Source organism: Mustela putorius, unplaced genomic scaffold (assembly GCF_011764305.1).
Source record: "Mustela putorius furo isolate JIRA1106 unplaced genomic scaffold, ASM1176430v1.1 tig00000145_pilon_pilon_pilon, whole genome shotgun sequence".
Taxonomy (NCBI): Eukaryota; Metazoa; Chordata; class Mammalia; order Carnivora; family Mustelidae; genus Mustela; species Mustela putorius.
Genome location: NW_025421294.1, coordinates 35012982 through 35026827, shown reverse-complemented (window position 1 = coordinate 35026827; position 13846 = coordinate 35012982). Strand labels below are relative to the sequence as shown.

The 13846-nt window shown below is 52.7% G+C and overlaps 1 protein-coding gene across 4 annotated transcripts in view; it reads left to right on the top strand.

Moving 5' to 3' along the window:
- HRH2 (histamine receptor H2) overlaps positions 1-13846 on the top strand; it is a 54557-nt gene that overhangs the window by 13821 nt on the left and 26890 nt on the right. For 3 of the 4 annotated variants that reach the window (XR_001180681.2, XM_004737565.3, XM_004737564.3), the window contains 2 exons: positions 7834-7953; positions 8427-10001. Coding sequence is in view for 3 of the 4 variants with exons in the window: in XM_004737565.3 (XP_004737622.1) it covers positions 8926-10001 (1076 nt within the window). In the remaining variant the exon portion in view is untranslated. Of the gene's footprint in view, positions 1-7833; positions 7954-8426; positions 10002-11679; positions 11813-13846 lie in introns of those variants that run through there. The other variant, XM_045075592.1, reaches the window with a different exon arrangement.

Sequence of the window (13846 nt, the reverse complement as noted above, 5' to 3'; positions counted from 1 at the left end):
GGCCTGTTGCAAAATAGGAGCTGTGTCCATGCTAACAAGGAAGGAGCATGTCCTCACTGATGGTTCACTGACTCGGGTCAGGAAAGCCTGTTTCCAGATGGGCTACCAGTTTCCTGGGTAATCTTAGGCCTGATGATTAAAGCTTCAGTGGCTATCCATTGCCTTCAGAACTAAGTCCAAACTTTTTTTTTTTTTTTTTTTAGTTTTTTATGTAAATTCAATTTAACTAACATATACTGCCTTATTGGTTTCAGGGGTGGAATTCAATGATTTGTCAGTTGCATGAAACACCCAGTGCTTATTACATCACGTGCCCTCCTTAATGGCCATCACCCAGTGACTCTGTCCCCACCCCACCTCCCCCTACAGCAGCCCTCACTTTGTTCCCTAGAGTTAAGAGTCCTGGGTTTGCCTCCTTCTCTGTTTTCATCTTATTGTATCATTCCCTCCCTTCCCCTATGTTCCCGTGTTACGTATCTTAAGTTCCACGCATAGCGAAATCGTATGGTATTTGTCTTTCTCTGACTGCTACATCCAAACTCTTTAGAGCTCCATCCCCGGCTCCAACTTCCCCTGAAGAAACAGCCAGAGAGGCTGGCGGAGGCCAGATCCTACAGGGTGTGATGGGCATCGTCCTCTTTATGCGAAGAGCCGGGAAGCATTGGAGGGGCACGGCATGACCAGTCTGACTCCCAGACTTGGCCATGATTGTGGGGAGAGGATGGTCCCTGAGCGCAATGAGCTTCACGTGGAGGATTTCTTGTAAGGGGGCTCCTGGACTGAGCGGACCAAGTGCCAGCCCTGGCCTGGAGCCCTTGACCAGCCACACGGCTAGTCCTGCTCCTCAGCGTGGTCTGACCACCCAGCTTCCATCCCTCTGTGTGCTGTTCCCTCTGCGGGGCATCCTCTGCCTCTTCCTTTCCCTTCTCCACCCGTCAAGCCGCACAGCTGCTAGGTTTCGAATTGGTCATACATACACGAGGTAAAAAGATTCAAAAGGTCCCAAAGGGCATATAGTGAAAGAAGTTTCATGGGGCACCTGGGTGGCTCTGTTGCTTGAGCGTCCCGCTCTTGGTTTCAGCTCAGGTCATGATCTCTGGGTCCCAAGATCAAGCCCCACATTGCTCTCTGCGCCTAGTGTGGAATCTGCATGAGATTCTTTCTCCCTCTCTCTCTGTCTCTCCCCCTCGGGCTCGTGCTCATGCTCTCTTTTTCTCTCTGAATAAATAAATAAATCTTAAAAAAACAAAAAAAAAACCCAACTTTCTCCTACCCATGGTTCAACCCCCAGGTCTCCAGAGGAAACAGCTCCCTTTTGGCAAGTCCCAGTACCCTCCTGAGCAGTCATGTGGAATGCGTGGGTACACACACACATTCCCCCTTCCCCATCCTACTCCGCACGTGTTTGGAGACCATCCGACGTGGGCCCAGACAGCCTACTCAGTCTTTTGATGGCTTCACTGCTTTGTGTCCTCAGCACTTTCACGCCATTTCCAGCTTTGGCTAACCCAGTCAATGCTGTGGGGATTCACCGGACAAGGTCCTAGAAACACAATGGCTGGGTCAGGAGTCTGAGTGTTCTTAACATGAACGGGGTTTCCAGGCTCCGTAAAGTGTCATGTGCACACACACAGCTGTCACCTGACACCAGCCGCAGAGTCCAACTTTGTTCCTCCAAGTTCCCACAGTCCCTTGTTGTCTCCACCACGGCCCCTATTAGCCATACCTGGGCTGTGTCTGAAGTGCGGGCCTGGGACCTGCCATGTCCCCAGGGGGGAGATGTCCTACCCCAGTCTCACAGCTTGCACCAGGCCCCTGGGGGATGGTAACAAGGAGACCCAGAGCTCCTGGAGTGTAACAGGCGTCAGCCATTCTTAAATGGAGCTGCACCTTGGCCGGCATCTGTAAGTGGGAAGAAAGGATCCCCAGGGAAGACCAAGGTCATTTCAGTGCTGATGGACCAGCTGGGCCTCAATCCCATTTGCTCTGCACCCCATGTGGTGTATGTGCGTATGGCCACTCTGGAGATTTAAAGGCTTGTCTTCCCTCCTTAAGGAGTTGAAGTTGCCCCACTGACAGAAATCCTGCTTCTCGGGCCCCTTTGGGACTCCTGACAGGGACAGAGTTCTGGAGGGTCTGCTGCTGGGACTACTTTCCAAAGCCCTCAACACCAGGCATCTAGGAAATTTGGAATGGCCAATTATAGGGGGAAAGTTTGAAGAAATTAGGGCTCATAAAGGACCCAGTGACTTCTGTCTCATAACCTGTGGGGATTACAGGGGTGTGGACAGCAGGGCCCAGCTCAGACCCACCCCCACTGCCATAGCTCACCTCCTGGTATAGACAGCAGGACAGCAGGGAAGGGCGCCCCTTCCTGCCTCCCGTCACATCGCCTTTCTCACCACTCCCCCTCTACCTCTGAGGCTTCCCATGGCTCTGGGGTTAAAATCCACCTTCTCCCTCCTGGAGCTTTTGTGTGAGCTCTTCCCTCTGTCTGTTTGTCCCCCATTTTCTTCAAGTTTCCATCTGTTCTGGTGTCTCAACTCACATATCCTTCCTTGAGAAGCCTTCAGTAACCCCTGGACCAGGCCAGCCCCCACCCCATTATATAATCTTTTATCTCCCTATACTTCCCATTTATACATAGAAATGTAATTAAATGCGACTGTAATTAAATGAACAGTTCTACAGTGAGTTACTGTTTGTCTCCCCCACTGTACTAGAAGCTTCTAGATGTGTCTGTCATGCTCACTGCTGTGTTCCAAGAGCCCAACATATTGTCTGCACCTGGAAGGCACTCAGTAAATACACGGAGTGCTCATGGAATACTTAATTCCTGGCTGTACAGCTTTAGACAATAATACAGATAACATCTGGGGAGAACCTGCCACGTGCCGGGTGATAGGTTCTACATTTTCCCATCCACCAAGTGAGGGAGGGCGTATTACCTTAAAGATTTTACAGATGAGGACACTGAGGCTCAGGAAAGTGCCCAACTTCCGGAAGCTGCGAAATGGCAGCACTGGACTTAGAACCCAGATCTGTCCAGAGTCCTTGCTTTCGGCCCCTGGGGCTCTCCTTCGCTTATCATGCCTACATTTGCAGAATAAGGACCCAGTCTCCCCCTTCGCAGGGTTGCCTGCCTGGATCACCCAGGAGGGATCTGGCAGATGGGAGTTGTCTGATGAATCCTGTTTTCTTTTCCTAGTGTAAATTATTGCTTGGGAGACCAGACTCATCCATCAGGCCCTGAGAGGAACCCCATCAGATAAGGCTGATCCTGGCTAGCACAATGCCAGCCCCCTGTGTCTGGAGCTTAGATACTTAAACATGGAAACATGGAAAGGGGAACTTCATTTCGCTTCCCAGGGAAAAGGGAAAAGAAAGTGCTGGACTCGGTTTGACAAAAATTTGAAAGGGAAGATCCCCAAGCCCCTAGATTAGCAGCTTTTCTAGAAGGCCTCACCCTTCTAGTTAGCAAACAGAATCTACCACCGGTGGCATTTCTTCTGGGATTTTGTCTGCGAGGAACAGTGAGAGGGAAGTAGAGGCACGAGGCAGGCCTGGGTTTGCCTGTGGGGCTATGCTCAACCCTCCAAGCCTCCATGTTCTTTGTGCTGCGTGGGAGGAGTGAGGAGGGAAATGATATTCTGGACCCCAGGTACTACAACTCAGTTCCTGGGGAGACATATTCTGATGACGAATCACCAAGGACCCCCCCACCCCCTCAGGAGGAGAGTTTTCTTGGGGGCACTAAACACCCAGAGTTCTACCCAGCGCACCCTAGAAAGCCCAAGCCTGGGCTAGAAGTGGGTGCAAGTTGGGGGGCAGAAGTGAGAGAATAGAGCGAGTACCTCTAGGAGCTTTCCTGGCTGAGATAGCAGAGGAGAAGAAGGGAAGAGGGGCATTCCAGGCAGCATAGGCAAAGGCACAGAGTCAGAATCGGCCCGGCACTTCCAAAACCAAAGGAATGAAATGTCCCCAGTACCATGTTTCCCAAAGTGTTGTCCCAGGACACGGAAGTGCACCTGGTAGGCAGGAGCTGAGACAAAAGAGAGGAGACAGAGGGTCATGAAGAACCTTGAATGCCACATCAAGGATCTAAACTTAGAGGCCAGCCGAAGCTGGTAACGGAAAGCAGATCAGCCCTCCCCCGCACAGAGCCCAGCATGGCGGGTTTCAAGCACATCAGAGAGTGCAGTGAGTGCACTTATCACGCTGGGCTGGGGCTGCTCCTGAGGGCTAATTGGCCAGCATGGCCTCCCCATGAGGCAGACTCTGAACTGGGCCCCACTCTTTGTTCTGGCTGCATCTGCGAGGGGCTGATGGCAGGTAAAGGTCAGAAGCCTCCCCAGGGGGCAGCGGGGAGTACTGCAGCCTTGAGCCAGTTCTCCAGAAGGTGCATTTTGAAAGGCTCTTAAGACAGAGATGAGAAGAGGAAGCAGTGGGACACGGGCAGCTGTGAGACACATCATCAGCCTACGAGATGGGGGAGGAAGGGGCTGAAGACTGTCTTAATGAATTTCATGTGATTTTTCATACAGAATGAGAGGTGAACAGCCAATTATCTAATCTTCATGGACAGTTGGATAAGATCTATTGTATATTGTGTTGTTTTTTCAACTTTTGTGTGTGAAAGTGTTCACCATAAGATGCTGGGGGAAATAGGCCCATTTTCACATATCCATTCAGATATTAACCAGACCCTTTGAATCCCAAGGTGGATACCCACATATTTCCAAGGTGGGGAAACCACATGCACAAACACACACACACACGCACACACTCGCACTTCATGTACTCTGTATTTCTCTGTGTTATATAGACAACAGAAAATGTTGGCTGGGTGGATTGATGGATGGGTGTGTGGATGGGTGGATGAGTGGGTGGATGGATAGAGGGATGGATGGCTGGGTGGTTGGACAGATGGGTGGGTGGGTAGATGGGTGGATGGACAGATGGATGGGTGGATGGATGGATGGATGGGTGGATGGGTGGATGGGTGGATGGGTGGATGGGTGGATGGATGGGTGGATGGACAGACGGATGGACAGATTGATGGATGGATGGGTGGAGTGGATGGATGGGTAGATGGACAGATGGATGGTTGGATGGGTGGGTGGATGGATGGATGGATGGATGAACAGATGGATGGGTGGGTGGGTGGATGGACAGATGGATGCATGGATGGATGGATGGATGGGTGGGTGGGTGGATGGACAGATGGATGCATGGATGGATGGATGGATGGATGGACAGACAGATAGATGGGTGGAGGATGTGTAGATGGGTAGATGGGGGGATGGAGTGAGGTGGGCAAGATCCAGGCCTTGCAGGTAGGCAAACTAACCCTGGGAGCCATATTAACACTGCAAGGCAGCAGGTGCCAAAGCATAACTCGATACAAAGCACAGGGGAGAATACTTCTGCCTCCAGGCATTTGGGAAGGCTCTAGAGAGATCGAGGTGCTTGAGCAGGGCCTTGAAAGGAGAGTAGTTGAAGTGAACACAGGGAAGAGCAGGGCTGCAGGTGAGGGAGACAGCAAAGGCAGGAGTAAGAAGGTGTGATAGGTTTGGGGAAAGACTGGGTTAACTGAATGGGGAAGTTAGGGGACAAGTACAGGGATGTTTGATGAGATCCAGCTGGAAGGATGGAGTGACATCTGATTGAGCATAGGCATTAAGGCAGGCTGACGGGATGTGAGCTGAATTTGAATCCAGGCTTTCTGGCCACTTACTAGTCCTGTGACATCACTTGGCCCCTCTGAGCTTCACTCTTTCAGACTTAAATGGGGCAATGATTTCTCTCACTCATGGGTTATTGTGAGGATAAAATGATATTTCTTTTAATATGTGATCTCACCATGCCCAGGGTGATCCCACAGTAAGGATGAACCATGATCTCTCAAGCCATCCCCTGCTGCTGGACACTCTGGTGGGTTCTTGCTTTTTGTTGCTTGCACACCTGCTGTCACAGATGACCTTCATACATTTAGCCTGGTAGAGGCTGTATGGCCACAGCGCAGGTTCTCAAAAGAAGGAGTGAGGTCTAAGTGACCTAGAGGGGTGTCTTTATACAATAAAGGAATTAGGGAAACAGAGTTGCTCGGTAATGTGGAGAGCGTGTGTACCTGTGAACGCAGAGAAGCCCAGAGCAAGAAGGGAAGGCCTCCATCACACAAAACTGTCAGCAACAATCACCTCCTGAGCGTGTGTGACAGCCCAAACAGTCGGCCTTTCCCATTTCCCTCAGGATATTGGGTTTACTGCAATAAGCATGTCATGGCTCTGGAATTTTGAAAGGAAAGTTCGAGAAGGTGTTTTTGTGTTATCGGTGATGATGAAAACAGTGACCGTGATCTTGTAGGGCTGTGGCCTCTGGGGCGGTCCCTCTACCCACAAGGTACAGCATGGAATGAGGCTCCATTTGAAAATTCCTGCCTTTACAAAAGGTCACCGGAAGCTCCAGGACCTGGGCTATAAAATAGAAACACGACAGAAGTGATTCTTTGAGATCCCATGAAAAAGGGACCGCCGCTGCTCTGTTCATCCCTGTGCCCCCAGCACCTAGAACAGCATTTGCCATGTGTTAAGTTCTGAAAGAAATACTGGCCAAAAAGAACAGAGGGAAGGAAGAGAAAGGAAGAAGGGAGGGGAGGATGGATTTTGAATTATGCGAGCGGCTGCTTCCTTCAGATTTGAAAATCCCAAACATTAACTAAAATATTGGTCCAGGGCCAAAATACCTACACCTGGCTGTTAAGAAACTCAGGGAAAAATTTGTTATCAGAAATAGGGATTCTCAAAAAAGATAGCCTCGCTGCTATCTCCTCCACAGTTAATTAAATGTACCAGGGAGAGCCATGCTGCTTGCGTTATTTATGTAATGAAAAGATCTTCTAAAAATAATACCCAGAGGCCCGGCTCGCAAAGCCTGGTGGCTGAACCAGCTGGAGCGGCAGAAGGTGACCAGGAGCCGTGATCCTTGCCCCAACGCTGTGGTTATGATTAAATGATGCTTCTCGTATTCAGGTTGCAAAACCGCTCCAGGCCAGAGCCTCAGAGAGGTTTAATTCATGTCACATGGCGATTAGCTTGCTTCTGAGAGGGATTCCACTGCCATCCTGATTTCTGCAGGCTCCCAGATCCCAGTAGATGGCCTGCGAGCTGCTCTCTGCAAAACCAGGATCAGCTTGCATGAAAGGGAGTCAGCAGGGCCTCTGTTTTTCATCCACTGGAATCATAGAATTTCACCAGGAGAAGAGGATCTTCTGGGACTTGACAAGAAGTATGGTGTGTGGGCAGCCTTTCTGTTGAAGTGAGGTTTGCGCTGGGACAGGTGGAAGGAGAGCAGGGAGGGCTGAGAGATGGGAAGGAGGCAAGAAGAGAAGAAGGAGCCAGAAAACGCCAAAATACTTGTGAGAGAGGCAAAAATGGGATCAACGGTGGCCAGCCACCCCGTGGGCTGCCGGGCAGCCACTGGAGAGATCAAGTCAGTTCTGTGCGGGCTGACCGGCCATACACGCTGCTAAATAAGCAAAGGAAGATTGAGAGCGATGTTTAGAGCAGGTGTGGGCAGGGGGTGCCGTTGGCAAACGATGACAGCAGACTAAATCTGGCCCTCTGCCTGGTTTGGGGCAGCTCATGAGCTAAGAATGGCTTTTACATTTTTAAAGAGTTTGCAAATGGTTTTAAAGAGTTGGAAAAAATCAAAAGGCAAATCCTATTTTGCGACACGTGAAAACTATGTGAAATTCAAATTTTAGGGTCCATAGTAAAGTCTCATGGGAGCACAGACACACTCATTCATTGGCACATTGTCTCTCCATGGTAGGTGCTTTCAGGCGATGATGACAGAGCTGAGTAATTCCAGCCGAGACCTTGGGGGATGCAAAGCCGAAAACGTTTGCTACCTGGCTCTCTCCTGGGAAAGTTGGCCGGCTCCTGCTTTACGGTATGATGACGTTTTTGTGAAAACCAACAGCATCAGACACTGTTCTCAGTGCCTTATCAGAGAAAATTCATTGCATTTGCTTATTTATTCACTCCTTTGATCATTTATCCATCAGATTCTTAATGCCTGCCTATAGGGTCAGGCACTGGGAACCAGCAGTGAGCAAGCAGACACAGCCCCTATTCTTGTGTTTAAATTTGTGTCTATTTCTTTCTTTCTCCTGTATAAATAGTCCCACCCCTCCAACCATATCTTGCAGAGTGACACAGTGGTCCAGACCCTTGCATCCTGGCTCCCTCTCTCCTCCTCATGTATCCTGGTTGCCTCAGTCCCTCCTAAGGAGAGGTATCCAGATTGGCCCTGTGCCCCCTGGTGTTTCATAGCAAGGTCAGGGTCTAGCAGGATTCCTCTCCAATTGGTCATGCTGTTGGTCTGGTTTCAAAGTGTTCAACGCTTGATGCTTGCATTTTCAGCTTCTGTTCACCAGTGGTCCTAAGAGGCAGATGCGGCTCCCCTTAACCCCTGGCTCTTGGGTGGGAACGTCCACCAGCTATGGAGAAGGATGCGGCCACACCTCAACCTGATCCCTCCCGCATAAAACCAAAGCCACCTCCAGATACAGGCTCCAGTGCCTCCACCTCTATGCAGAACCTGGAGAGTAGAGACCTGCTCCAGTCCCTGGAGGAAGCTGGGTCTGCAGGCAGTGATTTGAGGACTGGAATTTGAACCAGAAACTTTCTCCTTTTGCTCTTCTTCGTCCATACTCATGCCCAATACCTCCCAGGAGACTGCTTTATTTATTTCTAGAAGAACAATATTGGGGCAGTCATTGTCACCTCCCCACGTCTGGACATTTTCTTTGGGCTCCATTGGGAGCCTAGAGCCCAGCAATTGATGTAATTGACACACTGGGAAGCTGGGCGAGAAGTGGCCAGGGGCTGTGGGCGGAGGACGGAGCCGGAGGGTCCCAGGATGGTACCTAACGGCACAGCCTCCTCCTTTTGTCTGGACTCTCCCCCGTGCAGGATCACTGTCAGCGTGGTCCTCACCATCCTCATCCTTATCACCATTGCCGGCAACGTGGTGGTCTGCCTGGCTGTGGGCCTGACCCGCCGGCTCCGCAGTCTGACCAACTGCTTCATTGTGTCTTTGGCTATCACCGATCTGCTCCTCGGCCTCCTGGTGCTGCCCTTCTCGGCCTTCTACCAGCTCTCCTGCCAGTGGAGCTTCGGCAAGGTCTTCTGCAATATCTACACCAGCTTGGACGTGATGCTCTGCACGGCCTCCATCCTCAACCTCTTCATGATCAGCCTCGACCGGTACTGCGCAGTCACGGACCCCCTGCGCTACCCTGTGCTGGTCACCCCTGTCCGGGTTGCTGTCTCTCTTGTCTTAATTTGGGTCATCTCCATCACCCTGTCCTTCCTGTCCATCCATCTGGGGTGGAACAGCGAGAATAAGAACAGCAGTTTCAATCACACCATCCCCAAGTGCAAAGTGCAGGTCAACTTGGTGTACGGCTTGGTGGACGGGCTGGTCACCTTCTACCTGCCGCTGCTGGTCATGTGTGTCACCTACTACCGCATCTTCAAGATTGCCCGGGATCAGGCCAAGCGGATCCATCACATGGGCTCCTGGAAGGTGGCCACCGTCGGGGAGCACAAAGCCACAGTGACACTGGCTGCTGTGATGGGAGCCTTCATCATCTGCTGGTTCCCCTACTTTACCGTGTTTGTTTACCGGGGGCTGATAGGGGATGATGCCATCAACGAGGCCATTGAAGCCGTTGTTCTGTGGCTGGGCTATGCCAACTCGGCGCTGAACCCTATCCTGTATGCCACACTGAACAGAGACTTCCGCACGGCATACCAGCAGCTGTTCCGCTGCAGGCCTGCGGGCCACGGGGTCCCGGAGACCAGCCGGAGGTTTGGCAGCTCTCAGCTGGCCAGGAGTCAAAGTCAAGAAGTCGTGCGGCAGGAAGAGAAGCCCCTGAGGCTCCAGGTGTGGAGTGGGACAGAGGTCACAGCCCCTCGGGGAGCCACAGACAGGTAACTGCCCTGAAGGTGTGTGGGTGCGGGACAAGTGCCCGGGGCGGGGGTCCCCAGCGATGACAACCGTGAAGGTGGTGGTTGTTCCGCAGATGCTGGTCAAACATTTTGTGCTGGAAAGTCTTTGTGAGCGCTCTGCAAACCTCATGTTCTTCCATCCTCCCAACGGCCTCCCCATCCCAAGGTAGAAGCTTTGACTTCTGTTTTTTAAGGGACCACATTAAATCTCAGAGCATGTGGCCAGGGTCACACAGCAGGGACCTGGACAGAGATCCCTGACTCCAGAACTTGTGGGCCCTTTATTCCTAGTGACGTTGCCTTTACAGTCGAGAGTCCTGAGTTTGAGGCCCAGCTCTGCCACTTGGTTAGTTGGCTGAGGTGTTCACCCACGCTCTCTGGGACAGCCCTGAAATGGCAAAGCACTAATGTCGCCACCTGGGGAGTGACCACAAACCCAGCCTGGTCCATATTCACTGAGCACTTATGAGGCACCTGCTCTTCCGCCAGAGCTGCTCGGGTCAGAGGAGAAAGGGGGCTGGCCTGACCGGGAAAGCAGAGCCTTGCAGGTGAGGCTAGGGCCTTGGACCTTGTACCATTGGTCTTAGGTGAAGATAGAAGGATTAGAAGCAAGGGTGGGGGTTAAGCCAGGAAGCTATGTGCTTTGGAAAGAGAGCTCTGGTTCCCCTGTAAAGACGTGGGCCAGAAGGAGGAGACGGAGCCATCGGTGAAGGGGAATGTGCCCTGACCCATGAGAGAGAGAAGGGACTAGAGCAAAATCTAGGAGACTATTAAGAAAAACAGGCTTGGCGATCCTTGGATGTTTGCGGTACAGGAGATGCAAGAGAGACGAAGCCCCAGGATTCCTGGCTACCCAAGAGGTAGCCAGGCTGAAAAGAGAAATAGGATGGGAATGAGATGTAGATGCATGCATTAGTGGCAAAGCCAACACCGGGTATTAAGGGTGCCACTCAGAGACCTGAGTGGCTCCGAGGAAGGTCGCCCACAGCCTGGAGAGGACACTGCCCGGTCTGCAGGCACTCTAGCTGCAGAGATGGCTGAGCGAAAGGGTGCTGGTGGAATGCCTGGCATGCAGAAGTGCTCAGCAATTGTTGCTTTCCTTACTCTTCCCACAGACCATGCCTTTGCCTCCCCAAATGCAGGTAGTGTGCCCCCTTCCACCCACCCATCCATCCATCCATGCATCTGTCCAAGTCCATCCGTCCATCCATTCATTTGCAAACATTTCTCAACTTCCCACCACATGCTGGGAACTGTGCTGAGCCCCGGGGATGCAGAAATGACATTTTGGGTGATTTGTTCTGATGCACCGGCGTGGAAAGTCAGCTGCATAACCCTACTCTCAGCTCTCAGTTCTCCTACTCCCCGTGGTATGAGCCAGTCCCCGCCTGTCCATGGGGCTTCTGTTTCCTCATCTCATAGAGTGTGGGGTCTGTCCTCATCAGCCTGCCCTGCTCGCCTCCCAGGGTTGCCTGTTGCGCAGGCTCTACAGCCTCAGTGGGACACTTGTCTCCTCTTAGTAACTGAGCATCAGCCGTGAGAAAAGCTTGGACGGATGCCGCAGCCCCACACCCTCTGGGTTCTGGTCCCTGTGGAGCATTGTGGGAGCAAAACTGTCCAGCCAGACCCCTGGGCCTCATGTCCCCTCTGGTCCTTGCAGCAGCCAGGTGTGGAGTGTCCTGCCATAGACTTGGGTCCCGGGGCCTCCACCCCTCCACTGCCAGCCTTCTGGAACAAGCCTCATTGCTCCTGCCTCCAGCCTCCTAACCTTGAGACTCTCCCTCTCAAATCCATCTTCCAAACCACCCAGCAATGTCTCTCCAAAATGGAGATCTGGAGCCTTCCACATCCGGCCCTGATGGGTAAGGCCCCCTCTGACCATGTCGTTCCCTATTCCCTCCCTCATTCAGGAAGCAGCCTCGAGCACGAAGCTAAGTTAGATCACGAAGCAAATAAAGAACAAAGCACAGGGAGTAGACCCCGCTGAAGGCCGTTGACACGATTCATCCTAGTCATGTGTGGCGCTTCCCCACTGCTCTCACCTGTGTGACCCATGGTAGAGAGGCTGCCTTCACCCCTAATCCCTAGGGAACTCTATTCAATAAGCACTTAGCAATGCCAGCCAGCGCTCCTCCGACACCCACTAGGGGCCCGCTGTACACATTTGCCATTGTTTCCATGTACAGTCCCTCTGTGGGGCTCCCCTCCCCACCCTGGTGCTGGGTGCTAAGGGTGCAAAGGGAAACAAAGCAAGCTCCCCCCCCACCCACCCCACGCATCGGTCTCGCCACCTAGCTGCAGCCTGGTGCAGCACATCCCAAAGATTGAAGCCCCTGTGCTGGGTGCCCAGAGGAGGCTGTGTGGGACCCAGGGAGTCCAGCTCTGGGAGCAGACCTCCCAGCCGAGCCTTAAAGGCAGATGGGAAAGACCTTTGTCATCCAGGGTGTCTCTGGACCTTTTGGACTTGTGATCTCATTTCACTTTCCCCACAACCCTATACTTGTTTAATCTCCACTTCACAGCTGGGGAAACTGAGGCTCAGAAAAGAGAAGTAAATTACCCAAGTGACGCAAGCTAGAGAGTCAGCTGAAGCCATGTTCTGAGCAACAATAGAAAGAGCAGCCCCTCCCCCCGACGGGCTGTCCCCTGGGTGCTGGGCACACTGTGGACCCGGAATGAACACCTCTTCTTCCGGTCTTCACAGCCACCCTGGGAGGAGGCTGTGAGGCTGAGGTCTGCCGAGAGGCTGTGCCTGCCTGGGTCACACACAGCAGCCACAGAACCAGGACACGCATGCTCTGGGTGGCCATGGCCGTGGCTGTGCTCTGCCCTCCAGGCCCTGGAGACAGTGAGCAGAGGGGTTGGGCAGACCAGGGTGGTGAATCAGTTGGACGGGTGGGGGCCTGAGGGCTGAAGGAGGCCACAAAAGCCAGAGATTGATTTTCACACTGAGACTGCCAGGGCATCAAGTGGCCCTCTGTAAGGTTGTCTCCCCGCTTCCCTGATGACCGATAGCTGTGTCCTTTCTGCTTTCCGGCTGGGGACAAAACTCAGCCTTGACCTGACCGCAGGTCCTTATCACTGCTGGGGTCAGGGGAGGACAAGGGCGGGGGATGGTGGAGGTGTGCTCTGAGTACAGAAATCTGAAGGGCCTAACTGGGCTTGCCCTTGGGGCAGGGTGGGGCCCAGTCAGGGGCGAGGTGGCGCCAGCCAAGGGGAGACTCCAGAAGAGAGTGTGGCCCTTGGCACATGTCCGGCAGTGCACCCGCCTGGGCCCTGCTCAGTGACCTCCACTGCTCCTGCTGGATATCGGTCTGCGTTCATTTCCTAGGGCTGCTGTAATCCTTGGTGGCCGAAAAGAAGGCAGACAGATTGTCTCACAGTCTGGGAGGTCAGTGGTCTGAGATCAAGATGCTGGCAGCGCTGGTCGCTCCTGGGGCCTCAGGGAAGACTCCATTTCCGTGCCTTTCCCAGCTCCCAGGGCCGCCTGCTCCCCTTGGCTCATGAGCTCTCTCTCACATCTTGCCCCTCTTATTTCCTTTGTCACAGCTCCTTCTCCCATCCATAGTCAAATCTCCATCCACTCTCTTAGAAGGGCTCTTGTCACTATATTTAGGGACCACCAGGATGATCCAGGATCGCCTCCCTGAACATAACCAGATCTACTAGACTCCTTTTTATGCCAAAGAAGAAAATGTGCTCAGGTTCTAGCAATGAGAATGTGGACATCCCTGGGGACCGTGTTCAGCGACCCCAAGTCCCAGCGCCTCTTGTCGTTAGAAGCCCTACCCTCCTCCTGATCTGTTTCTTGCCAACATCCCCCGTCC